Source organism: Rattus rattus, chromosome 3, assembly GCF_011064425.1.
Source record: "Rattus rattus isolate New Zealand chromosome 3, Rrattus_CSIRO_v1, whole genome shotgun sequence".
Classification (NCBI taxonomy): Eukaryota; Metazoa; Chordata; class Mammalia; order Rodentia; family Muridae; genus Rattus; species Rattus rattus.
Genome location: NC_046156.1, coordinates 20992827 through 21017477, shown reverse-complemented (window position 1 = coordinate 21017477; position 24651 = coordinate 20992827). Strand labels below are relative to the sequence as shown.

At 43.0% G+C, this 24651-nt stretch overlaps 1 protein-coding gene across 3 annotated transcripts; it reads left to right on the top strand.

Moving 5' to 3' along the window:
* Nucleotides 1-995: 995 nt before the first annotated feature.
* On the top strand, nt 996-15632 carry Trmt10a (tRNA methyltransferase 10A). Of its 3 annotated transcripts, none has more exons than XM_032897262.1 (8): nt 996-1138; nt 4718-4913; nt 5652-5814; nt 6774-6845; nt 7797-7871; nt 9441-9590; nt 11892-11997; nt 13718-15632. In XM_032897262.1, exons 2-8 carry the CDS (start codon nt 4729-4731, stop codon nt 13972-13974), a joined length of 1008 nt encoding a protein of 335 aa, XP_032753153.1. In that variant the 5' UTR covers nt 996-1138; nt 4718-4728; the 3' UTR covers nt 13975-15632. The 3 variants fall into 3 exon arrangements, with proteins under 3 accessions (XP_032753153.1, XP_032753154.1, XP_032753152.1); XM_032897263.1 differs by lacking the exon at nt 996-1138 and adding an exon at nt 1485-1656; XM_032897261.1 differs by lacking the exon at nt 996-1138 and adding an exon at nt 2017-3786.
* Nucleotides 15633-24651: the final 9019 nt, after the last annotated feature.

Below are 24651 nucleotides of genomic sequence, written 5' to 3'. Positions count from 1 at the left end.
ATCCCATAGGGGCAACCCAACAGCTGCTGAAAGATTCGGAGCACCACTCTGCCAGCCTGAATTTAATGACCTACATGTGAAGGGCTCCATATCCAATTACTAATCCTCCCTCAGCTACGGAGGCAGCTGAAAAAAGATGCCCTACAAACAGACCATAAATGGGTCCAGATTTTACTGCCAATGTTCCGTTAACAGAAGTCTCTTACATTGAGAGATCCACAAAGAGAATCCTGGATCACATTTTTCCAAATAAAAAACGGAGAGTTTAAAAAAGAAAGATCCCCCCCCCCTAAATCCAGAGACGTTTCAGTTTATTTAAGAGCCTGTAACATGTTCAAAGGTCAAGCAAGAAGAAAAAAATCTACATTGTGGGTCTCTTTATCTTCAAATTCTACTACTAGTCAATCAGAAAGGCCAAATTAAAACAAAATAAAACAAAAAGACCAACCTACCCAATTGTTTTTCCCCCCGCCTCGGTTGACTTGGTCTATATTTAGCAAGAAGATTATATAAGGTCAAGTATTTACAAACGATGAAATATCACTAGTGTTTTGCAAAATAGCATGGGGAAAACATCAAAGAATGGAGTGTAAAGTACACGTTTTACTAAGGACATAGGAAACTTTAAAATTCCCAACTTCAATGAATTTTTATTATTTCAGTTTACATTTTCTTCTCCTATGAAAGACCATGTGATATTGGTTAACTTTTTCCTACACAAATTAGAATTTGGGCAATACTAGATCCTTTCAACACAGAAAAAAACAAGGGCATTTCGTCTGTTTCGCATTTCAATTTCTTTAAGTGGGGCTATCTTCGCCTCGAGACCGGAGCTTACACATGAATAAATGCCTGTAGGTAGAAATACAAACGCTGGACAGGGAAAAACACCTCGTGGTAGCCACTAACCACTCCTGAAAAAACCCAGTTCCTGACCCCGCCCCGTACAGGCCCCTCCCCTTTCTCTAGGTTGGAGTTAGCGCAGTTCGATGACGCAAGTGCCGTAAGCAGGCGTGCAACCACCGCCTCTGCCTCTGGGAGTTGAAGTTTCTGAAGGAGGACTAACGCGTGGAGCCGAGAGCGTTTCAGAAAGGCTTTCTGATCGCATCCCTGCTCTCCCCATCGTCCCCACGGCTTGGTAAATATGGCACTGCGGCTGTTGCGCCCCTGCTCTTTAGTATTCTTTCGGATGCCAAAGGAGCGTGAACTATCCTATCCTCCGCTGCAATCAGGGCTTCCGGAGTAGAGGGCAAGGGCCTGGGAAGTAGTTGCGGGTTCGCGGAGGAAGTGGCGTCGGGTGGCGCGTTTCCCCTCCCCCGCCTTCGGCCCCTCACGTGACATCTTCCCGCATCGTGATTGGTCAGCTGCGGTTCGTTAGCGGGCGCAGGGCCCGCTCGGGGCGTGCACGCCCGGCCTGTGTCTGCGTGTGCTCGTGACCCGCTGTCGTGCTGGGTGCTCGCGGTTTCTGTTGTTCGTGGGAGTCCTGCCACGTGTGGCAGAAAGGGCAATGTGGAGGCTGAGGGTGGCTTGTCTCAATTCTTCGTTATGCTTAGAGGACAGGCGAGGCGTTTTCCCTGCCTTTCCTCTTTTCTCTCCCCTGGCGGTCGGATGTAGGGAGCCGAGGGGCGGTTGCTGCAGATGCGGCCCAGCCTCGTGGTGAGCTGAGGATGAGTTTAAGATGGAGGTGTTACCGGTTGTCACTGAAATATTTTGTGTTTAAAATGTGGCTATGTGTCCAGAGGTGTAACATTATGCACATTGAAAGAAAGGCTGTCCTGTGATTCCCTCCCAAGCCAGAATTCCGGCCAAAGGGACTTTTAACAACTCAACAAAGGGCCATTGCTACTGCGATACTGACCAACACGTTAAACTATAAATAATAAAATGATATAGAAATACACTGGTGCCGGCATGTGTTGATTCTAGTAACTACGGAAAAGAAAGCTTTAAAACTACGAGGGCTGTTTTAGCCAGTTTGATAGCAGCCCTGGTTTGTTTTTTTTTTTTTTTTTTTTTGTCTTTGGCATTAGGTGACGTATGCTCGCCCCACACCAGATAGTCTTTGTCGGTATTATTCAATTTTGAGTTGTGTAATTCCATCTGATAACCTATATCCAAGAATTAACCATCCACGGTTTAAGATGTACTAAAGTAAAGTCTCACACTTACGTTCTATCTTTCTGTAAAATGTTCTTTAATACTTGTTAAACTTGGATTAGTGAATGAAAATGTGCTGCGAGCATCCCTGCTGGTCAGGGAGGAGCCCCAGACTCGCTACCATAGAGATTTATGTCGTGACCCAAACTAAAACCAAGTGCGTTCACAAGTGCCATGTTTTACATAGTTGTATCAAATTCATACACTGTATTTATTATGTAGTAGACAGTCGGAGCGGAAGCAATCTTGGTAAAGTCTAGCCAAAATAAGACACCCAGCTACTATTTTATCTGCATTCATATATTTTATAAAACGAAACATATTTCATGTGTTGTTCAGTAGTCTAGCTTATTTAATTAAAGCTTAGGAAACTCACCCAGCACAGTGCTTCGAGAATTGATAAAATACATTAATGTTTAGACTGGCTTATGATAGGCTGCTCAGAAATGTTTCTGTTCTCTGATAGGTCAGGTTAAATTTAACTTGAGACATTTTAGATGTGAAAGGCAAAGGCTCCCCCTGGTGTAAGAGAGCTATAAAGCATGGCTTTTGTAATTCTCACAGTATAGCTAGCTCAGCACTTCAGAATTTTAAACATAGAGAACTATTGAAAACTATTGCCACAGATAAACAGAAATGTGCTCTCTTGAATATTTGTCTCAGAAAATGCTTTCCTGTTAATTTCAGTTTTGCTTTTAAGTTTGCATGTTTGATGGGATTTGTTTTATCCACCGTCCGTGGCTTTGGATATATACATTTTAAAGTTTTATTTAATGCCTTTAAAGTCATCTGTCAGCAGTGTACAGTCTGCACTATCCCTTCAGAATCCCCCACTCTCAAGGTGTTAGGTTACTGGGAAGTGTTGCTCTTGGAGCTGGGTTTGAGTCATATTGCCATAATTTCATTCATCTCTTTATTCTACCAACTATTTTGTGTATATTCTCCCTGTAGATTTGTTTGAGATACCTTGTTTCTTAGGAATTACTGGAGACGGGAGGAGTTAGTAACTTTGCTATAATTATCCTCATTTTAAAAAAAATCCTTTGAAATACCATATCTACTCACTTATCCGGTCAGTTTGAAGTAAGAGTCAACTTCATCTCAAGTAACGTGACACTGCACTTTCAAAGAAAGTGAGATGCAGATAGTAAAACTACTGTTTAAGTTCTGTAAATGTGTTGTCCTTATTATTACGTCGTGAAGAGTAATTGTTTCATTGTTTGTTTTTGTGTGGCTTAGATTAGCTACCTCTGTAAGAAGAATCTCAGAACATTTCTTAAGGCCCTACGATGCTTAGTACATCATGCTTAGTCTGAGGCAGGGACAAAAAGGCAAACGCTTGTAAGCTTTGTTATTAGTAACATATTAAAGAGAAAAGACATTTCGGTGTAGTTAGCCTTCCCCCAGTCAGCAAGTTGAATTCTAGTTGTTATGGATAAAAATGTGTGTGGTTGGATTTAAATGGAGATTTATTTCAGTCAACGCCTTAGTGTTGCAGACTGATTACAGAATCATATTTTGTTTTTAGCCATAACTAAAGTGTTTACAGATATACTGTGACATTTGTTAGAGAAAGAAAACTTGTCTATTTCATTAAAGCGTATACACATCTTCAACTTCTGTTCATGGGTATGTATATGTGCTTTAATAAATATAATAGGCATATTAGTATCTGCATTGATTCCCAGATTTAAATATAGCCATTACCCGTCATCAATAAGTAATTTTGGAAATACCATCCTTACTGGCTGCTTAGCCTGCATAACTAACCTTTATTATAGAGGAACCGTTATTTGTTTATACTTTTTTGCTGACACTCAAGTTCTGAGTTTTCACAGTTAAAAATGTTAGAATGAATAAATTGTGATGCAGATTTTAATGTACGTTTCTGACTTGCTTACAGGAATTTTTGCTAAGAAGATACATTGCTAGGTCAGAGAGTGTTAGCAGCAGTTCAAGTCTCTGTTGTGATAAAACACTTCAAGCAAAAGCCAGTTAAAGGGAGGGTGTCCCTGGCTCATGCTTCTAGATCACAGTTCGTCATTGAGGGAAGTCAGGGCGGGATCTAAAGCAGAAACCACGGAGTCTACAAATCAGCTTACTCCATTGCTCATGCTTAGTTAGCTTTCTGATGTGGTCCAGGAATGGCCACATACCATCCAGGCAGTGTCCATGTTGTTACCCACCCCCATCCCCAATTGAGCCTTCCTCACATAACTCTGGGCTTAGGCTATGTCACCTTGACAGAGGAAGCTATCTAGGACAGTGTCAGTGCATTTTCAACTCTCAAAACATACTTGCATTCTGGAAAAACCATATGAAGACCTTCTATAGTATCTGTAAACTCTTATTTCTTCAGTCCTTCCAGTACTGTCAGTACATAATACTTAATTCAGTGTCAAGTGATAGTTAAAGATCTTTGCCAATAAACGGAATTTAACTATCTAAAATGTGTATTTAATCAATGAGTTTAGCATGTAGTGGTCTCTATTGGCCATTTGGGTTAAGTTTGTTAGTTTTCAGTTCATATAAAAAAAATTTGGCTTTTCAATTTTTTCAGAGACAACAAATATGTCATCTGAAGTGTTGCCAGCATCCATTGAGCCTCCTAATGTAGAAGGAAAGCCGGGCGCTAGTGACAGTGAGGAGGAGAGACAGAAGCCGAGAGTGGATGCAGGGGCCCAGCCAATATCTAAACGGCAACTGAAGAAGCTGATGAAACAGAGACTATGGGAAGAGCAGCGGGAACAGCGCAAGTGAGTGCTTCAGAGCATGCGCTGTTTTTCTGAGAAACGGGGTATCAGGTCCTATTAAAGGCTGTCTGCCCTGAAACTGAAGTCATGACAAAATAAGGTTATGCATGTTTTTAGCTAACGCTGAGTTGCAATACTGATGAATTTAGACCCCCATCTTTTCTCACCTAAGACTGCCTGTGCAGCAGCAGACCTGCTAGGACGGCTCAGACTCCGTGCCCTAGGTCTGGGTAAAGCAACAACACAGGAAGGTCAACTTGCCCTGACGTGGATGTGCCTAATACAGGAGTTCATGAAAGCATTTCTGTTAGGGCCAGTGTCTAATGCCAAAATGTGTAAGAGATTAGAAAAACTTGGACTTTTATTTTTGTTCTTTTAGTTAATTTAGTGAAATTTTCTTTTTAGTATTCCCTGTGATATTGAACTAGAAAATCGTTTAGGGGCTGAGTTGTGAATAAATTCTTTATAAATCATAAGTTTTCTGAGTCTTATACGACACTAGTAATGAAACGATTGGATAATGAAGTTTTTCACTGAAGAAAGCTCTGTAGCTTTGCAGAGTCCTTTCTTGAAGTGTGCAGTTATTGTATGGAGTAAATCAGGTTATAGAGGTCTGACCCTTTTCTCCCCACAGAAGGGATACGTCACACAACCATGACTACTTTAAAATGTAATTTTTGTTTAATTGGAAGTTTTATGATTATCTAAATATACAAATAACAAAATTGGTTGCTATTTTAGGGAAAAACGAAAAGAAAAACGCAAGAGAAAGAAATTAGAACGACGGTGTCAGCTGGAGTCCAACTCAGATGGAAACGACAGGAAACGGATCCGAAGACACGTTGCTCCTAGCAACCTCCGCCTTATCATTGACTGCAGCTTTGATGACTTGATGGTGTTAAAGGTATCACGAGATCCCTGTGTGACTAGGTTAAGTCCCTTCTATTTTCTTAAGTAATATGACAGATAGTGTTTATATACTAGACTACATCGTAGTAAGATTTTCAAATTCTCTTACTCCTAAATTAAGTCCTTTGATATGTATAGCATATTTATGTATATGTTTATATATATGTAGACAGACATTTACCCCACAGTTAGATAATAGAACTCAGTAGCCACATATTAATTATAAAGATTATGGAGTTGCTTGATGGCACAAGTCTGTAATCCTACCTCTTCCAATGACTGAGTCAGAGAATCTCAGAGTTTTAGGCCAACCTAAGATTTAGCACATTTGAAGCAAGCCTGGACTACTTAGTGAGATATGATCTCAAAATTTAAAACAAAAACTCTGTAGCACGGCTGGAGAGACGGATCTCAGGTAAGAGCACTCGTCGGTCTTGCAGAGGACCCAGGCTTGGCTCCCAGTGTGGACACAGTGACTCAACCATCTGCAACTCCAGTTTCAGGGCAACTGACCCCTCTTCTGACCTCCATAGGCACTGCACAAACATGTTGTACATACATGTATCCAGGTACACACACACACATACATACACACACAGTTTGTTTTAAATCTGGCATTTTAGCAATGCCATTTAGGGTAAAGTCTGGAAATAGCATGATTTAAAAAAAAAAAAAAAAAAAGAGGTTTTGTTGTTGTCTGTTAAACCAACATTATTAGCATTTTGAATAGATAAAAACTTCAAAAGGACATGTGAATTACAGAGCATTATCTTTACATGTAGTAATTTTGCTAGTGTTTGGGAAAATCAAATGAAAGTTATCACAATGGCATTACATTTTAAGAAAGATTTTTGCCTGTCTGGCCATTTCTTTTGCTTGTTCTGTTCCTGTAATACCATAGAAGGCCTTAGATGACTTTGACGACTCTCCTTTTTAAATTGTGCTATTCTATAGGATATTAAGAAACTTCACAAACAGATTCAACGATGTTATGCAGAGAACCGCCGAGCATCACATCCCGTTCAGGTGTGTGAAGGGTTACAGGAGGCTCTGTTGCTTTCCCATCTCCCATGACAAGAAGCATGAGTGGCTCCACTGGCCCCTCCCTGACAGGCTTAGGCTCCTGTGTCATGCTTGACTTTTCCTACAAGAATATGTCGGACGCCCCCTCCCCAGCCTCATCCACCGCTGTGTAGTGTTGGGTGCCTTTGTTTAGGACGTGCGCCTGTTTTCACAGCAGTTTCTCCGCTTCGTTCCTTCCAGCTGTGGGAAGTGGCAGAAGCGGGGAAGTAGGCTGCCACTGCCTGTTTGTACAGCAGGGCCTCTTAGATGTGTGTCACGTTTCCTTTTGAGCCACTGACAGTTCTGAGAAGCGTTTCTTAGTTAGAGAGCGACTGTGGACACTACTTGATGGCTGCTGTGAATGCCACCTTGTGACATGAAGATCCAGGAATTCCCCGTGGATGTTAACCAAGTGGAAGCAGCATGGGACTGGGCTTTTATATAATTTTATACCCTACCCGAGTGACACTCTTTGCATCTTTTTTTTTATTCTTACTGAGGCCCTCAGCATCCTTGATTGAGCTATAAAGGAGATGTCAGGGAAGGGGCAACAGCAGCAAAAATAAAGATCTTATCGAGGCTTTTGGATACGTCTTTTTTAGAAACACCTTCCCGGGGGATGTATGAGAGCTCGATGAAAACCAGGGAGTCTGCAGGGTGCTCACCAGTGCAGGCAGATCATAACCGCTCAGCCAGCAGGTAGAGTGGAAATGCAGGGGCCATGCTGAAGCTGGTGGGTTGAGGAGACCCCACCTAACGGGCCCTTTTTCCTGCTGTGTCAGGCACTCAGAGTCGATCACAGTTATTTTTCTCTAGCTCAGTGAAAACTACTTTGTGCTTCCCTGGTGATGAGGGGATAAAATGGTGAACTGACTGGACTTTTTCTTTTTTCTCTGCCTACCAATTGCTCATCAGTTTTACTTGACAAGCCATGGAGGCCAACTGAAGAAGAACATGGATGAGAATGACCAAGGATGGGTCAACTGGAAGGTAGGAGACAGTCCAGGTTCTTCTAAGCTCCTAAAAGGCCTTTTTGCTTTACCTAAGTTCTCAGTAACGGTATGCTACAAACCTCTGGGTACCGTTGCACCATGTCTGAAGTTACAAGGGCGGAAGCTGAAGAGACTGACGAGTCTGCTCATGTGTATGTCCTCTCATTTGTCTTGGCTGCTACATTAGAGCCACTCCTAAAAAAGAAGTATCCAAAAGACTTGGTAAGATCTTTTGCATCAAAAGAAAATTTGAAACTTTCTCTACATTTTGTTTCTTTTCAATCCATACTGTCCATTTTGTGACCACTGGCCCTGTGCGGTTGTACATTCCTGAGATGTGAAAGTCTGGGTTGTGAGTTGGCATATGCTGTAGATGTGGATACGCTGACTTAGAAGGAGTGGGGATATATCATGGGCATATTATGTTAAAATATACTGGTCACTTATCTATTCTCCTTTTTAGCGCAGCTTCTAGCAGATTTAAAATGTATTTGAATAACTTTCCTGTTCTAGGTATATGTAAAGATGTGGCCATCTTGGCTGTGTGCAGATGTGGCCGTCTTGGTTCGGGACTCTCATGTTCAGCGGTGCTGTGTTAGCCTGTGCAGCGTTGTTTACTGTTTTCAGCTCCCACAGCGCCCAGCTTTCCCCACTAGTGTCTACAGATCTAAAGCTGCATATATTAAGGGCCCATGTGCAGACTTCTGCAAGTCTTTAGAGTCATGCCTCTTTCTAAGAAATACTGAATATGTTAGACAGTGCACTTTATAGCTTGTGTCTTTATTTGTATTCTTGGTTTGTAGAGAAGTACAGACTCACTGGCTTCTAGCTACTCAGATCCTTCCTGAGGCCGTATTAAGTATAAGAGTCAGATCTATAGCATATACTTTCTCAGAAAAGTAACCGTATTAATCAGTAACATGCAATCTAAGTGTTTGCTTCATTTGATTTTCTTCAAAATTATTGTCTAACAGTCAGAGCCTGGAGACATACTATTCAGGCAGTTAATGTGACTTGAAAAGTCTTACTCTGTCTTGTGTCTCTGACCTGACAGTTTTGGCAAAGAAGCTTTCAGATATGTCTCCTTGTAGAAACAGACACATTCTATTAATTACATTGACAGTTTCCTTTTGATGAGTCACATGGGAGACATAATTGGAACAGACATTTCTCGTCAGGAAAAGTGTGATCAGGAAGCAGGAAAATGCATTTCTATTTTTATTTTTGGAATGGAGATAAAGTGAGAAGGGTAGGCTGATGGCCACATTGAGGAAAGAGCTCCTACGCTGAGGAGTCGGAGTTGACCCTACAGGTAGACTGGACGATACAAGTGCGGTCTCAGACTTGGCTTGCCGTTAGTGTGAGGAATTAGAGTAGGAACTGAGCCCAGCCCACGGAGGAAGGTTGGTAGAATATTTCAAGGACTGTGATGTGAAGTAAGGAGTCGGTTATGGGTGTTACAGGCTTGATCCCAGGTGTTGGGACAGGTTTATTTTGAGAAAAGGATATGTTAGCCAGCTTTCAGTGTCATGCTAACAACACACTCATTCTCCTTTTGTTGTTGAAGGATATTCACATCAAGTCCGAGCACTATAGTGAACTCATAAAAAAAGAAGACCTGGTTTATCTGACGTCGGACTCACCTAATGTATTAAAGGACTTAGATGAGTCAAAGGCCTATGTGATTGGAGGGTTAGTGGACCACAACCACCACAAGGTACTGTGCTTTGTTCCTACCTAAAACCTGACAAAATCCTATAGTGAATGATTTTTCTGGTGCACCTACTACTGTGGTGGTAACCTAAGCTAAGCAAAGCTAAGCAAAAAAAAAAAAAAACAAAAAAAAACTTGACTCTCCTGCAGCTCAGGGAGGTCAGTCGCTGCAGGTAAAAAACTATATTTTGCAGTTGCAGGATCTGAGGGACAAAGGTTACGCCTAAAGTCAACCATGTCAGGTGGCAAAGTGGATTTTTAGAAATGACTGGATAGCTGCAGAGCTCTGCTGCATTGCCGGAAACTCTGATACTGTGAATTGCTCAGCCTTTGGAGTTTATACTAATCCTTAAAATAGTCAATTTTTATGTGCATGAGTGTTTTGCCTGCATGTAGGTCTGTTCTGTGTGCTTGTGTAGTGTCCTCGAAGGTAAGTTCCTCTGGAAATGGGGTTACAGACAGTTGTGAGCCCCTGTGGGTGCTGGGAACTGAACTCAGGTCCTCTGGAAGAGCAGCTGTGTGCTAACTCCCAATTCATCGCTCCGGCCCTATACTAGTTTTTAAATGTATGATTTTTCAAATCATTTTTTCTCATCTATTTTTCTTTTCTCACCTCATGTTTTTATACAGATGAAAAGTTACTTTCTAAAGAGGACATTATTATGTACTTTGCCACATGCTCAATTCATCTCAATTTTCTAAAGAAAAGGTATTTTTTTCTAAGTAAAGAAATACTGGGGCTAGAGAGATGGCTCAGTGGTTAGCAGCACTGACTGCTCTACCAAAGGTCCTGAGTTCAAATCCCAGCAACCACATGGTGGCTCATAACCATCTGTAATGAGATCTGACACCCTCTTCTGGTGTGTCTGAAGACAGCTACAGCGTACTTACAGATAATAAGTAAATAAGTAAACAAATAAATAGATAAATCTTTAAAAAAAAAGAAAAGAAATACTGTCAGCACAGTATAGGACGTAATTGTATACTTCAGCAGCAGTATGTACATAGTTTCTCCCGTGTCACCCACGTCTGCCCATCCAGTGGTGACTGCATGGCTGTAGAGCTCCTAGGTGTAATATAGCTGAGAAACTGGACTTCTCTTTAATTGTAATTTTGAGTTGTCAGGTATGGCTAGGCATTGGGTGATCAACTCTAGAATATCCCAGGGCCCTCGTCAGAATGGTCATTAGCCCTTCTCTTGTCAGTGGGAAAGTCTAATGTATAATATATGCACAAGCAGATTCTCTTCTCAAGTTGTGTCTGTTTCTCTAATAAAGCATTTTCATTCTAAAGACCTGGCTCCTCTAATCTTTTGCCTCTACATAGGCTAAGTACTTGTTGAGAAATTAAGCTTATACCTCCTGGACCGTCTCTTTGTCTGGGATAGACTCAGATTTCAAGCATTTTACATTTGAGAAAATATAAAATCCTGTTAGATAATAGTTGGTAGAAAGAAAAAAATAAAATGTAAGAAAAATTGAAATATTCTTCACTCAGGGTTCTCAGGGTTTTATGTCATTGAAATATTTGTGTCTGGTGTATAATTGAAACAGAATTTCCTTTAAAACTTTTTGTAGCAGAATTTTAACAGAGCCATTGTATCCAGCATGAGTAATAGCACCCAGGCTTTGAGGTAAGCTTTTGTAAAGAGTCAGTGGTTGTTATCTGAGATTTTATAGGGTGTTTGTTCATTTGAAGGATTTCAGAGCCCTTACGTAGCAGTCTGGGATACTTACCTGGCAAACCAGAAGGTCTCCTATGGCTGAGACCTGCTCAGGTAATGTTGTTTCGACAACCCCTAGGTCAGATAAGAGGTTCTGGTATTTGGAAGTTGACTTGCAAACAGTGCCTGTTATGTTAAAGAAAAAGCACTTGTGCTAAGCTGGTAGCGTTCAGTCTGTGACAGGCTGATCCCGGTGCTGCTGAGGAACCTGAACTCATCTTGTAGTGGTGTCTCTCTGTCCTGGACCAGTTATCCAGCATGACCTAGACCACCAGCACACTTCACTCTCACAGAAAGAATGACAAGTGCTTCACTGAGAGAAACGGGGTAGGGGACTGGAAAGAGAAGAATCAGAGCAGGAAACCAGGATTTCCTTGTTTGCCACTGAGGAGCTTCCGACTTGCTGGGAACATCTTTTCTTCACTCCTACAAAATGAGGTGGTTAAACAAAGGCTGTAAACGCTCCTACTGCCAGGACTATAAGCTATTCAGATTCAGTTCTCCGCACTGAAGTCGTGTCTGAAAGAGATCTACATTTTCCTAGACTGTACAACACCTAAGTCCCAGTGTCTTTATTTTCAGGGACTCACGTTTAAGCAAGCATCCAGTTATGGAATCAAGCATGCACAGCTCCCTCTTGCAGAGTTCGTGAAGATGAATAGTCGAAAAGTCCTGGCGGTTAACCACGGTAAGCTGTGCTGTGAGGCGCCCACAGTGTCCCTGAGTGAACACTGAGGGACGGTGCATCTCAGACGTGCACAGATAGAAAGATGGAGTCGTTCGTTTACTAGAAGTAAAAGTGAATGCTTCAGACACTTTTGAAAGTTTATGAAGTATAAAAACAGCTAGCTGTAAATTTGTACTGTGACTCACGAGTCATACAACTTGTACTTGTTACCTACTTTTGGGTGTGTTTCCTCCCAACTCTTTTTCTGTGGCTGTGGTCTGTCAGCTTTACTGATCTGGGTACTTATCTTCCACTTCATTGTAGTTTTCATGGCATTGATTTTTAGTGACTGTGTGATAGTCCATCTCCTAAATAGATAATCATTTAATCATTCTCCATTGCGAATATTTTTAATTTGTTTTATAACGTAAAATATAAATTTAATTATATTTTATTTTTTTGCTGTGTAATGCCCCAAATTAACCTATAATCCTGACCTACCCAGGAACCAGGTAACATCATGGAATGCTGGGAATTATAGTTCTTGGAAAATAACAAAGCCTCATGGGAAAGGATGGTGGCCTGTAGCTTTATCCTTATAAAGCCCTTCTACATTCTCAGGTGGTAAATTCCAGGGAATGGTCCTAACCAAAGCCCATTTCTTGGTCAGTATTTAATATTTAATAAAGCTTGCCTTAAATTTGGCCACAAATTTGTTTTTCTCTGGCAAATCTCAAAATGAACAGCTGTCATGAGTAACATTGTGGTACATCCCTGCTTAGATATAATTCACTGCCTTAAGTATTAAGTAGTTAAATCATAATAAAAATTTTTTTGAGACAGGGTTTTACTATGTAGACCAGACTTCTCTTGAGCTCAGAGAAATCCACCTGCCTCTGCCTCCTTCCTAAATGTTGGGATTAAAGACATATAACACCAAGCCACTGAGCTTTAATTTTTTTTTTTTTGAGATTCTTTTTTTTTTTGTATTTGAGTGTTTTGCTTGCATGTATATAGGTGCACCTAGTGCATGTTCGGTGCCTGTGGCGGTCAGAAGAGAAAATTATGTCCCTGGAACTGGAGTGCAGGCAATTGTAAGCAACTATGTGGATATGAGGAACTGAACCCCAGTCCTCTGTGAGAGCTGCCAGTCCTCTTAGCCACTGAGCCATCTCTCTAGCTCCTATAATTAAGAACAATTTCAGTCAGTACACAGTAATTTATATAATCCTACATACTTTTTATATAGCAGGCTATATGGAGTTAGAAAAATGAAATTAATTGTTCAAGGAACAAATTTCTTCTAAAACCTTTGATACCTAGTGGAAATTTTTTTTCTGCAAATGACCCAGGAAGCCCTTCCGTATTGTGATCCTAGGGACAGCATTGGTTTTCCTTTCTACTATGAAAGCAAGAGCAGAAAGCAGGCAAAAGCCCCTCACAGCGGCTCTTTGTAGTGACGATCAATGGACTGGGTGTTAACCATGTGTGCTGGTCGTGAGCTAGTACATAGAGGTGAAAAGTGTGCTGCAGCCTTGGCGTAAGCTTGTGGGTCTAAAGAACTGCCTGAGGGAGAGCTGGAGGGGTCATGAGGGCTGCAGAGCCGTGGGCAGCTGGTGCCTCATAGCCAACAGGAGAGAGGTAGTTAGGACACATCAGCATCAGCACAAGGCGCCTTCCACCACAGTGTAGCATCGCGGTGACCTTGACTAAGCATCATCCGCATTGGTTCTCGTTGCAGTGTTTGAGATTATCCTGGAGTTCCTGGAGACAGGAGACTGGCAAGAGGCATTTTTTACAATCTTACCCCCACGGAAAGGAGCTGTCCCCGCACACCAGGCCTGCGAAAGCTCTCCTCAGAACCACCAGGCCCTGCCAGGAGGATGGGACAGTGCCAGCGAGGGAGAGCATGGCAGAGATGATCCTGGCTCGCCGCACAAAGAGCAGCAGGGCCAGCAAAGCAGCTCGGTTTCTGCAGTGAGCCCTGACCCACAGTAACCTTCCCCTGTTCTCCTGCTTCAGAGGAACCAGACAGTGTGGTCGGTGCTTCCCAGAATGCTCAGACTGCGAGAAAGTTTTCTCTCGCCTCTGTTGTGGAATTTTAAATCTTTTTAAAGAGTTAAATGATAACGAAAAACCCTTTAAGCACTAAGAAAGGATTGCTTGGTTTTGTGTAAGAAGAAGGCTCAAAGGTGTGATTTCAGACGAGCCTCACTCACATCGGTCGTGGAGGCTGTTGCGTGGCGTGGGGTCTGCCTCCATCCGTCCTTCACCAGGGCACGTCCTGCAGGGCCAGCCTGCTGACCCAGTGGTTCTTCCATGTTCCTCCTCCCTGTGTCTCTTTGTCTGGTGGCTGTTTGTTGGAACAGATATTCATAACTGTCCTGTGAGTCTTCTAAAATGTTGGACTTGGGAAGCTACCCTTTCTTTCTGTAGCTTCTGTGTTCAGTTCTAAGAAATAACATTAATTCTGGGAGGACACCGATTGTTTGCTGGGCTCAACAATCCATTCTTTTTGGACAGCGGAGTTGACTCCTGTGCCTCCCTTGTGATACCTTCTTATGCTTCTGAAATAGTCACAAGAATAATCTTAAGTCCCGTAGTGACAGTAACTTACTCAATTACACAAGTTTTGCTGGATAGATTACTTTATAAGGTTACTTCTGAAGAATCAATTTGCCTTTACCTCAGTTAAACAAAACAAAGGAGCTATCCTTTCCATTTATTTTCTACATATTTAACAGATTTCCATAATGTTAGCATTTAACATAATGTGAATATTGTACATCTTCCGTCCTGCTGTAATATCCCAGCCAGTGTAAATGTGTTTCTGTAAATACCATGTGCACGTAATGTTGACATCTGTCACATCACATTTAGCTTTCATGCCTTAATCCACGATGGCAGGCTGATACGTATTGTTTGTGGAAAGGTTGTATTGAATTCACTAATTTGAATTCATTAACCAGAAATTAAACAGCGGTTTGGAAGCTGATGAAGACAGAGCAGAGGGGTGCCGTTAGGCTTTTGCACAGTATCTGCAGAGAAGTGTGTTTAGATCACATGCCCCTTACACACGTGCAGTGGAACCTCAGGAGCGGTCACTGAATTGGGAGGAAATCAGCTTCTGGTCTTTTCTCTTTATTATGTAATGTATGTGCTGTGTTAACACCAATTTAGAGGGAAGCTCACTAGATCTGGTGTGGATGTTCACTGCCTGCTTTTGTTGCTTTATTCCTAGTTACCTATGGTAGCTAGGTCCTTCAACGTCCACAAAGGTGTGTTAACAGAGTGCAGTTCTTAGTGAGTAAAGTCAGTTCATGTTGTTACTGTACTTTTCTAAGATTCAGATTTGGTGAGATGTCCCCTGTGTGCCCGTGTGTTTGGATACTTGGTCTCCACTGATGGTTCTGTTTTGGAGGTTGTGGGACCTTTCTAAGGGGAAGCATGTCACTTAGGGTGGGCTTTTCCTGTCTACAGCCAGCCCTGTTTCTTGTGTGATCACCACTTCCTGCCATCCAGGCCAGCCTAATGTTCCTGATGGCAGGCCTTCCCTGCCACGATGGACTATATACCTCCTGTAGAGCTCTAACCAAATAAACTCTCCTTCCTTACCTCCTGTAGAGCTCTAAACCAAGATAAACTCTCCTTCCTTATTGGCTTCTTGTCTAGGTATTTTGTCATGCAGCAAATGAAGTATCTAATACATACATTTTATAAGGAACTAGGACCCACTTAACTATAAAAGTGAAGGAAGTTATTTCAAGAACCACATAGTTTAATTTTTATTAATTGCAAAAGCTCTACTGATTTTCTGGGTGTGCTGTAAGAAAACACCACAGACCTAGTGGGCTAAAATAACCACAACTTATTTTCTACAGTTTCAGAGGCTGTAAATACAGAATCAAGCCTGGTAGGCCATGCTCCCTCTGACTCACAAGACGGCCTTTCTAACCTTAATGTATTCCTTTCTCTCAACTTTTTTTCCCCTGTACAGCAACAGATGAACACAAAAAGGAGAAAAGAATAGGTTTGAATTAATGGCAGCAGAGACCTAGAGTAGTCAGTGAGCGAGCTCATGGAGACCCTTGTCCCTCTTTCCCTAGTTCACTGCCAGGGTGTGTGCAGTGAGCTTACTGTATGTGAAGAAGAGTTGATGGCAGCCTCCAGAGTCAGGATCTCGCTGGGGAGATTAGGGAATTAGATGAGGCTTAAGCCTTGGTACTCTTACGTTTACATTGTGAAACTGGGCGTGTTAGAACTCAGTGTCCTTATTTAAAATGTGACTGTGACATATTTATCCTGTGAGCAGCATGGGAGTGTGAGAGAATAGTAACTGGGTGTCTTAGTTAGGGTTTTACTGCTGTGAACAGACACCATGACCAAGGCAAGATTTATAAGGACAACATTTAATTGGCGCTGGCTTACAGGTTCAGACGTTCAGTCCATCAAGATGGGAGCATGGCAGCATCCAGGCAGGCATGGTGCAGGAGGAGCTGAGAGCTCTACATCTGCATCTGAAGGCTGCTAGCAGAATACTGACTTCCAGGCATCTAGGATGAGGGTCTTAAGCCCACAGTGACACACCTACCTCAAAAAGGCCACACCTCCTAATAGTGCCAGTTCCTAGGCCAAGCATATACAAACCGTCACACTCCACTCCCTGGCCCCCATAGACTTGTTCAAACCATGAGTTTATGGGGGCCATACCTAAACATTGCATAATGCAAAATACATTTAGTCCAACTTGCAAAGTCCCCACAGTCTCAACAATGTTAAAAGTCCAGAGTTCAAAATCTCTTCTGAGATTCATCCAATAACTTAACAGTAATCCCCAAGGCAAGACAAGAACTCAGCTGGGCAAACTCCAAACTCTGCATCTCCATGTCTGATGTAAAAGTGGTCTTCAGATATCCAACTCCCTTTTCATCTTTGTTGACTGCAACAAACTTCTTTCTCCTGGGCTGGTTCCACTCCCTGTTAATAGATCTTTCCTCACCAGGTAGCCGTGGCTCTGGCATCTCGAACATCTTGGGTCTCCAAGGCAACTTCAGTGTTACAGCTTCTTGTTTCAATGTATGGAATCCACACAGGAACTTCTGGGCTCCTCCAAAGGGCTGGTGTCACTTCTCCAGCTCTGCCCTCTATAGCACTGTAAGCTCAGGTTGATCCACTCCACTGCTGCTGCTGTTCTTGGTGGTCATCCATAGTACTGGCATCTCCAATATGTGGTCTTCACTTCCACTGCAACTAGGCTTCACCAATAGCCTCTCATAGGCTCTCTTCATGGTGCCAAGCCTCAAATCCTTTACATGACCCCCTCTGTCCTGGGCCGTCAACTGCAACTGAGGCTGCACCTTCACCAGTGGCTCTCCATGGCCTCTCATAGTGCCAAGCCTCATCTGTTCTCCATGACCTCTTTATGCCTTCAAACCCAGTACCACCTGGGTGACTTTTACGCATTACCAAGTACAGCTACAGCCTAAGGTACAACCTTGGCTATCTCTGAACACAGCGTCTTTGTGCTCTCAGAAAACACTTCCCAGAAGATTTCACTTCAGCGATGTGGGTCTCTTTAATTACCGCTAATCTCTCAGCTCCAGCTAACAAGCATCAATTTTCCCAGTATCCCCTTTTATTCTGGACTCTTAAGCCAGAGCCACATGGCCAAAGCTGCCGAGTTTTGATGCTTGCTGGGGCTGGAACATGGCCCCTTGTTCTATTACATTATCACCAGCTTTTCGTTTTCCATCTCCTTGCTTGCCTAAGCTTGGCTGTCCTGGAACTTGCTCTGGAGACTGACTTTGAACTCATGAGATCTGCATGCCTGACTCCTAAGCACTGGGATTAAAGGTGTGGTCCACCAAGTCTGGAATTAAGTTTTTCCTTCACCAAGAACTTGCTCTGATCTAGGCTGGCCTTGAATTCTGAGATCTGCTTATCTTTGCTTCCTGGGATTAAAGGTTTGTACTAAGTTACCTAGAGCTAATTTAGCTGGGTGGGATCTGGCCCCAAGGTCATTACTCCCTGAATTTAATTTAATATCCTTGAACACAGGATTCAGCTCCATTTCCCTTCCTGGTGTCCTTTTAATACTCGAGCCATATATTTTGTATTTTTCCTCAACTTGCTCCATTTCATTAAAATGTTCTTCATAAGAGTGAACTTTAGTAACCACATGACAGAATGTACACCAGACTGTTTCGAAATTTACTTTTTCAAAGCAATTAATCTAAATCTCTTCTCCCTAGCCTCAGGCACACTCTTTAGACAATGGCAAAAAGCCACATTTTCCCCCAAAATACCACAAAACAGTCTCGAGGCCATATACTGAAATTCTTCACTGAACCGTCTTGGAACAGGTCCAAACAGTTCAAATCACTCTCAATAACAAAGTCTTCCATATTCCTACTAAGATAGCCCATTAAGCCCCATTTTAAAGCATTCCACTGCTTTCCAAATCCAAAGTCCCGAAATCCGCATTCTTCGAAACAAAAGCGTGGTCAGGCCTATCTCAGCAATACTCCAGTCCCAGATACCAACTTCCCTGATACCAACTTCTGTCACAGTTAGGGTTTTACAGTTGTGAACAGACACCACGATCTTAGTGATGCCTTCCCGTTACTGTTCCTATCCCTGTTTCTCTTCTCCCTTGACTTTGCCTGCTCTAAAATAGCAGTAAACCTGCTTCAGACTTTTTGTTCCTTTGGAGTACAAGCCTTGACAAGATTTTTAAAATCTGCTTTCTGCCAGAACAGGGGCAAAAAAAATAAACGGATCATTCAGGTGAAGCCTTTATTAAAACAGTAAAAGCAATGCTAACATAAATCACAGTCATACAAGATCAAATCCTTATGTCCTGCAGCAAGTATTATTATTATTAGATATTAATATGTTTACATTGTAATCACTAGATAAAAATGTTAATATGTCCACTGTTTAAACAATGAAGTTATTTTAAATAATGAAATTTAAAAAGAAAAGGGGCATACGGGGCTAATAACAAAGACCTAGTAGTTGAGAAACTCTAGCATCGCACATAAGCATGGGAAAGAGGGTGCTGCAGTGGAGAAGGCAGTTCCTAGTCTTCACTCAGTGCTGCCCAAGTTCTTACTGGCAGAAAGGGACTTGAACACTGCTCAGGTAGAGGTTGGGGGGGCGAGGTGTCGGGCTGGGAAGTCTGTCTGGGAGGGAAATCTGTCTGGTAAAGCCCTGGGAAACCCTGTCGGGAAGGGAGTTCCAGAACCTGACTGGCAATGATTTTTGCTGCTTAGGCTGTTTTAAAATTAGATGAGGATACAAGGATAAAAATGAAGCACAATCTAAGGATGTACAAAAGGAGGAGCCAAGAACAAAGGATTTTGGAACCAGGACGGAGGTTCTTGGGGTGGATATCAGACCAGGAGAGCATTGTATAGGCTCCTAAGGCTCTTTCCAGTTTGCTCTACCAGGTTAGCCTCATTAACAAAGAAACAACATTCCTTCCCCCATGCTCAGCAGTTATCAAACCCTGTCTGGTTTGGGAGCAGGACCCCTGCAGGAGAGTTCATCTGTCCTTGGAGGGACTTGGGGCTGTCAGTTGCAGATGCCATCACCTGGCAGAGTGTGTTTTCAAAGTCTGGCCAGGTGGTGTGTCTGACAGTGGCAGCTGTTGTGACCCCAGCAGACCCAAGGGAGATGTTGAGCCCCATCCTATTCGGAAAGGGTAAATATTTCCCAACCCCATCTGGTTTGTGGCAGCAGTGCAGCCTCCTCCTCAGAGCCGGCCTGTGGAATGATCATAACGGCTGCAGAATCCTGGCAGGGGATATCTATACAGGGAGTTATTGTTCTTCACACCAAAGAAGGAAAGGGGGCTGTGCACGGGTTATTCCGGTTTACAGTTTCAGTAGCATCACACTGGCGGTCTGTTGTCATAGGCCTAGGAGAAATGCAAAGGGTTATGGTAACAATTTGGTGACAAACAGGAATGTCACAAAGGCCTGGTCAAGTGTCATTTCTCTCAGCCAGCTGGAGTTACCATTAAAATATTCATGGGCATTGCAGCAAGTAGGTGGTGGGTGCTAGAGGTGTGAAAGAAACAGTGGGGGTAGGGGGGTGTTCAGATGTGGTAAAGGGGAGGAGGGTCTGTAACACTGGATGTATCAACCCCAGGATGTTGTGGGTTTTATTTGGTTCTCCATTTGTTTCTCCCGTAGAGCAATGTGATGAGTCAGCATAGGCCTAGCGACAGGCATGAGCTGCTGAGAATTGTGGAAGTCAGCGGAGTCTCTAGTGAATTCACCTCTGTGAAACCTGTCCATTACCTTGCCAGTGATTCTGTCAAGGGTCTGTCATGCATATTATAGAACAGGGCCTGTCATTGTCCACTAAATAGAGAGGTCTGTTATGTCCTGTCACTGCACCAGCTGAGGCTCAGTGAACCCATGCTCTGTCCTGCAGGAGCAGCAGTAACAGCCTCCATGGTGTCGACACCCTGGAGGCACAAGGGGTCTATCTGAGGATAGGAAAGCAAGCATATTCAGTAGAACACCCACACACTGGCATCTGGGTACTACTCTACGGGTTGTTGCCATCCCACCAGTGGGCAGTCTTTAGCCCCCAATTATCTGGTTCCTCCCCTCACGTTTCGCTGGCATAAAATCACCAAAATGTTGTGTTAAGAAGAATGGGGCTAGGTGAGGCATTGGCATTAAACATAGTAAAAAACGACCGTTAGAATAACAGGGAAAGTGGCTGGAGGGGTGGGGGCAGGTCCCGTCCAAGTGATCTGGTTGCTGAACGCTAGATGGCGGGGAGCCTTGTGCCTGTCTTTTAAGTGCTTGACATGTTCTCTCAATAATGGCCTGGCCCTGGGGACTGTGAAGGATGCCGGTGTGGTGAGCTGTTTCCTAAGCTGGAAGGTTTTCAACGGGAGGTTCTTGAAGGCCAGACCATTTTCAGTTTTGATCTGGAAAGGGACCCCCATGACAGAACAGGTGGAGAACAGGGCTCTAATTCCGTTTCTGTGAGTTTTCTTTAGTCTGAGTTTAGCTCAGGTGAAGTGGGAATAAGTAGCTTGGTAACAAATGTAAGTTTTTGTTTACCAAATGATTGGATCTGGAGAACATCTGTTTGCCAAAGGGCATTTCCGTAAGGCTTCTGGGGTTCTTGATCCTGTCCCCAGTGTTGCATAGCAGGAGTGTGAATTAGGGAGGCACAAGAGGAGCAGGTTTTAAGAATACATTTAAGGGGGGTTAGGGATTTAGCTCAGTGGTAGAGCGTTTGCCTAGCAACCGCAAGGCCCTGGGTTCGGTCCCCACCTCCGAAAAAAGAAAAAAAAAAAAAAAAGAATACATTTAAGGAATTTTGTTGGGGTATTGGGGAATTTAAGTGATATGGGTCAGTTGATGGAGTTCTTTACCAGTGAGGGGCAACATAGGGAAGGCCCCAGGTGTGGCAGCCCTGTCAGCTAAGATGTTCTCGTTAGGGAGGGGCTCAGGGAGGGGTAAGTGTGACCTTATGTGACTGACAAAGATGGGACATGTTCTCGCTTGGCTATATTTGAAAGTTTTATTCACAGAGGAGGGAGAGGGTTATCATTCTAGGATCCCCTGATGTAGGGCTCCAACTACTGTGAAGGAAGAAAAGAATATAAGGACTTGGACTGGCTACTGTGGGTCATAGTGAGCCAGGGAGGCATTTTTAATGTAGTTATTAGTAGAGCTGGCATCAAAGAGTGAGGGAAGGAGGGTTCTTGTCACCTTTAAGTAGGTCAAATAAAGGCCATAATTGGCTGGTGGGTATGAGGAGCCAAGGTTAGGAATGTGATAGGGGAAATGAGATGGAATATATATATATATATATATATATATGATCTTACTATATATATATATAATATGTGAAGGGATATATATATATATTTTTTAAGAGTTTTCTAAGGTTCTTGATCCTGTCTTTTGTCTTGCCACATTAATAGTCACCCATGTAATGATATATATGGAGACTTGATTTAATAGGGGGTTTTAATCCATGGGCTACAGCCTCCTGGCAAATAGTTGGGCTTTTAGCCATGCCTTGTGTGAGTATAGTCCATTCAAATCTATCAGCTGGTACTGAGTTATTGATTTTGGGTACAGAGATGGCAAAATGCTTACAGTCTTGTTTATGGAGTGGTATTAAAAAGAAGCAATATCTGATGTCTAGGGCTAATAGCAGGCTATTTGTAAGTATGTCAGAGACAAAGGGGAGGTCATGTTGAGGACAGTCCCAGATTGTCATGGTCGTCTTAATTGCTCTTAGGTCCTGGAGGAACTTCCAGGTTCCAGTCTTCCTTTTAATTGCAAAAACTGGGGTATTCCAAGGGCTCCTAGAGGTTTGAATGTACCCCATATCTAACTGGTGCTTAACTAATTGTTGTAATATTGTTAATTTTTTCTCTGTTTAATGGCCATTGTTCTATCCAGACAGAATTGTTTGTGATTCATTGTAGACAGGGGGTAAGATATTCAAAAGTGGACCTTAGAATTGGGGGTTCTTTTGTTCTTGATATTTTGAGTAGTCTTGTATCTGGAGGCCTTCTCCCTCTTCACCACTAATAAGGACCATATTTAAGTACTCTAAGATATCTCTACCTGGCAGTTTAGTGGCCATATCTGACACTAGGGGACTAGTGGTCCCACTTTGCCCCATCTGGGTCTTCCCGTTTGTCTTAGGTAGTAAATGCTCAGGAGAGACCATCTACTCCCATCACTTGAGGTCCTTGAAAGGAGGGTCCAACGTGAAGGGACCTTGGTTTATCTTAGGATGGTCTTATCCACGCTCATGTCTATTAGGCATTTAGAACTTCTATTTTCTATTTTTATTGAAAGCTTAGGGTGAGATTTCTCTAAAATGGTTGTGACCCAGTGGAATTGTGAGTCTTCCCCTCTTACGGATGGGGTTGAGGGTTGCCCCGTGCAGAGTTTAAGGTGGTAGGGGTTTTTCTGTCTTGACCATATTTAAATTTGCAGTCCTTTTTCTAGTGGAAGCCCTTCCTTTATTGGAAGCAGAGGTAGGCATTTTAAGGGCAGTTGGATAATTCTGGGGGCAGTTCCATTTCTGGTGTCTGGTTTCTCCACATTTAACACACTTTGAATTGGACCATGTTGTGGCTGCTAAGGCTTGGGAAAGAGAGGGATCCTGGTAGGAGGAAGTCCCAATGCCATGCGTAGCCACAATTCATACATCATAATGTTCATCCTTTAGTCCTTGGCATGCCTGTCTGTGTTCTGGGTCATTCCTTCCCAAATAAGATTGTTTAAAAACATCACCTTGGCTGTAGGATCTGTTATTTTTCTAAGCTGGCTTGTACTCTTAGTATAAAATCGGTGAGGGTCTCCATATGTTTTTGTTTTAGCAAAGTTAATGAGGAGGCATCACCAGGTCTGGTGGGCAAGGGGTTAGATAGTCCCAGACCTGGAGCATACATAGAGGGCCCTGTTCAAAGCAGCCAGCAGAGAGTACAGCCTGTGGAACTCTCATACAGAGAAGTCACCCTGACGCAAGAGTTGGTCATAATTCCAAGTTATTAACTGAATGGGAAGGTCTTGCCCTTTTGTTGTGGCCCTAGTTTGTTTGTTTTCTATCCTGCTTCTGGCATTCATCTCTAAACAGAACTTCCCGTTATACAAACAAAGAGGCCTTTCTAGTCCTGGGGGCCCAGGGGATTATCATTCCCGAGGCTTTGTGAAACAGATTTTGTCCAGCAGGCATTGAGTCCGTCCTCACAGATGGCCTGGCACAATTCTTTTAGATCTGTTCCTGGGAGGGAGTACCAAGCCAGTGGTCTTTGCCCTGTTACTTGGATATTCATAGGAAAGGTCTCTGCAGGTGGAGCATCAGGTTCCCAACCATTGTTGCTGAGGCTGCTGCCATTGTGGCTGGGGTGACTGGGGATAGTTGTTCCTGGGGTCCCTGATGTTGTGTTTTATGAAAAGATAAGGAAAGAAGGAATAGGTTTGATGGAGGTGTAGCCAGGCATGGGGGAAAGGGTGCCTCTGCGGGCCCATGCTGAGGCATCTCTTACCCCTGAGGGACCAGCCATAGGATAGAATAGTTTATTCAGGGTATGAGGAAGAGAGTTGAGAGAAAGGGATGGAGGGATGGAGGGAGGAGGAGGGAGGGAGGGGGGAGGAGGGAGAGAGAGAGAGAGAGAGAGAGAGAGAGAGAGAGAGAGAGAGAGAGAGAGAGCAAACTTCTTTTATAATGAGTTCAGGCACACTTTGCTGCTGCCAGGTAACTGTGGGGCAGAGCCTAGACTAAATGCAAACACTACCTATACATTTAAAAAAAGAAGAAAAAGCTAAGTAACTGGAGAGAGGAAATCAAATCTGAACGTAAGCCCCTTACCCACTGAGCCATCTCCCCAGATCCTTATTAATTTGGATAAGAGACCCCCAGTGCGATCATGAGCGTCTTTAAAAGAAACAGGCAGAAGAGTGTCAGATCGCTTTCTCACAGGAAGCGAACAATTTGATTAGCTATTGCTCTCTTTCAAGACAGAAAAGGGCCATGGGTGAAGGAGTGTGGATTCTGTAGAAAATAAAAAACAAGCTCTTCCCAGGACTTCCCAAAGGAAAATCACTTCATTTTCTTTCTAGACCAGCCCACATCTCTGCCTCTAGAATTGTAATAGAATGGAATTGTGCTGCTAAG

What these genes read in the sequence shown, in the direction of transcription:
- Trmt10a (XM_032897261.1), top strand. An exon ending in GAGCATCACATCCCGTTCAG is followed by an intron (nt 6,846 to 7,796) that starts GTGTGTGAAGGG and finishes ATTGCTCATCAG; the next exon opens with TTTTACTTGACAAGCCATGG. An exon ending in TGGACCACAACCACCACAAG is followed by an intron (nt 9,591 to 11,891) that starts GTACTGTGCTTT and finishes CTTTATTTTCAG; the next exon opens with GGACTCACGTTTAAGCAAGC.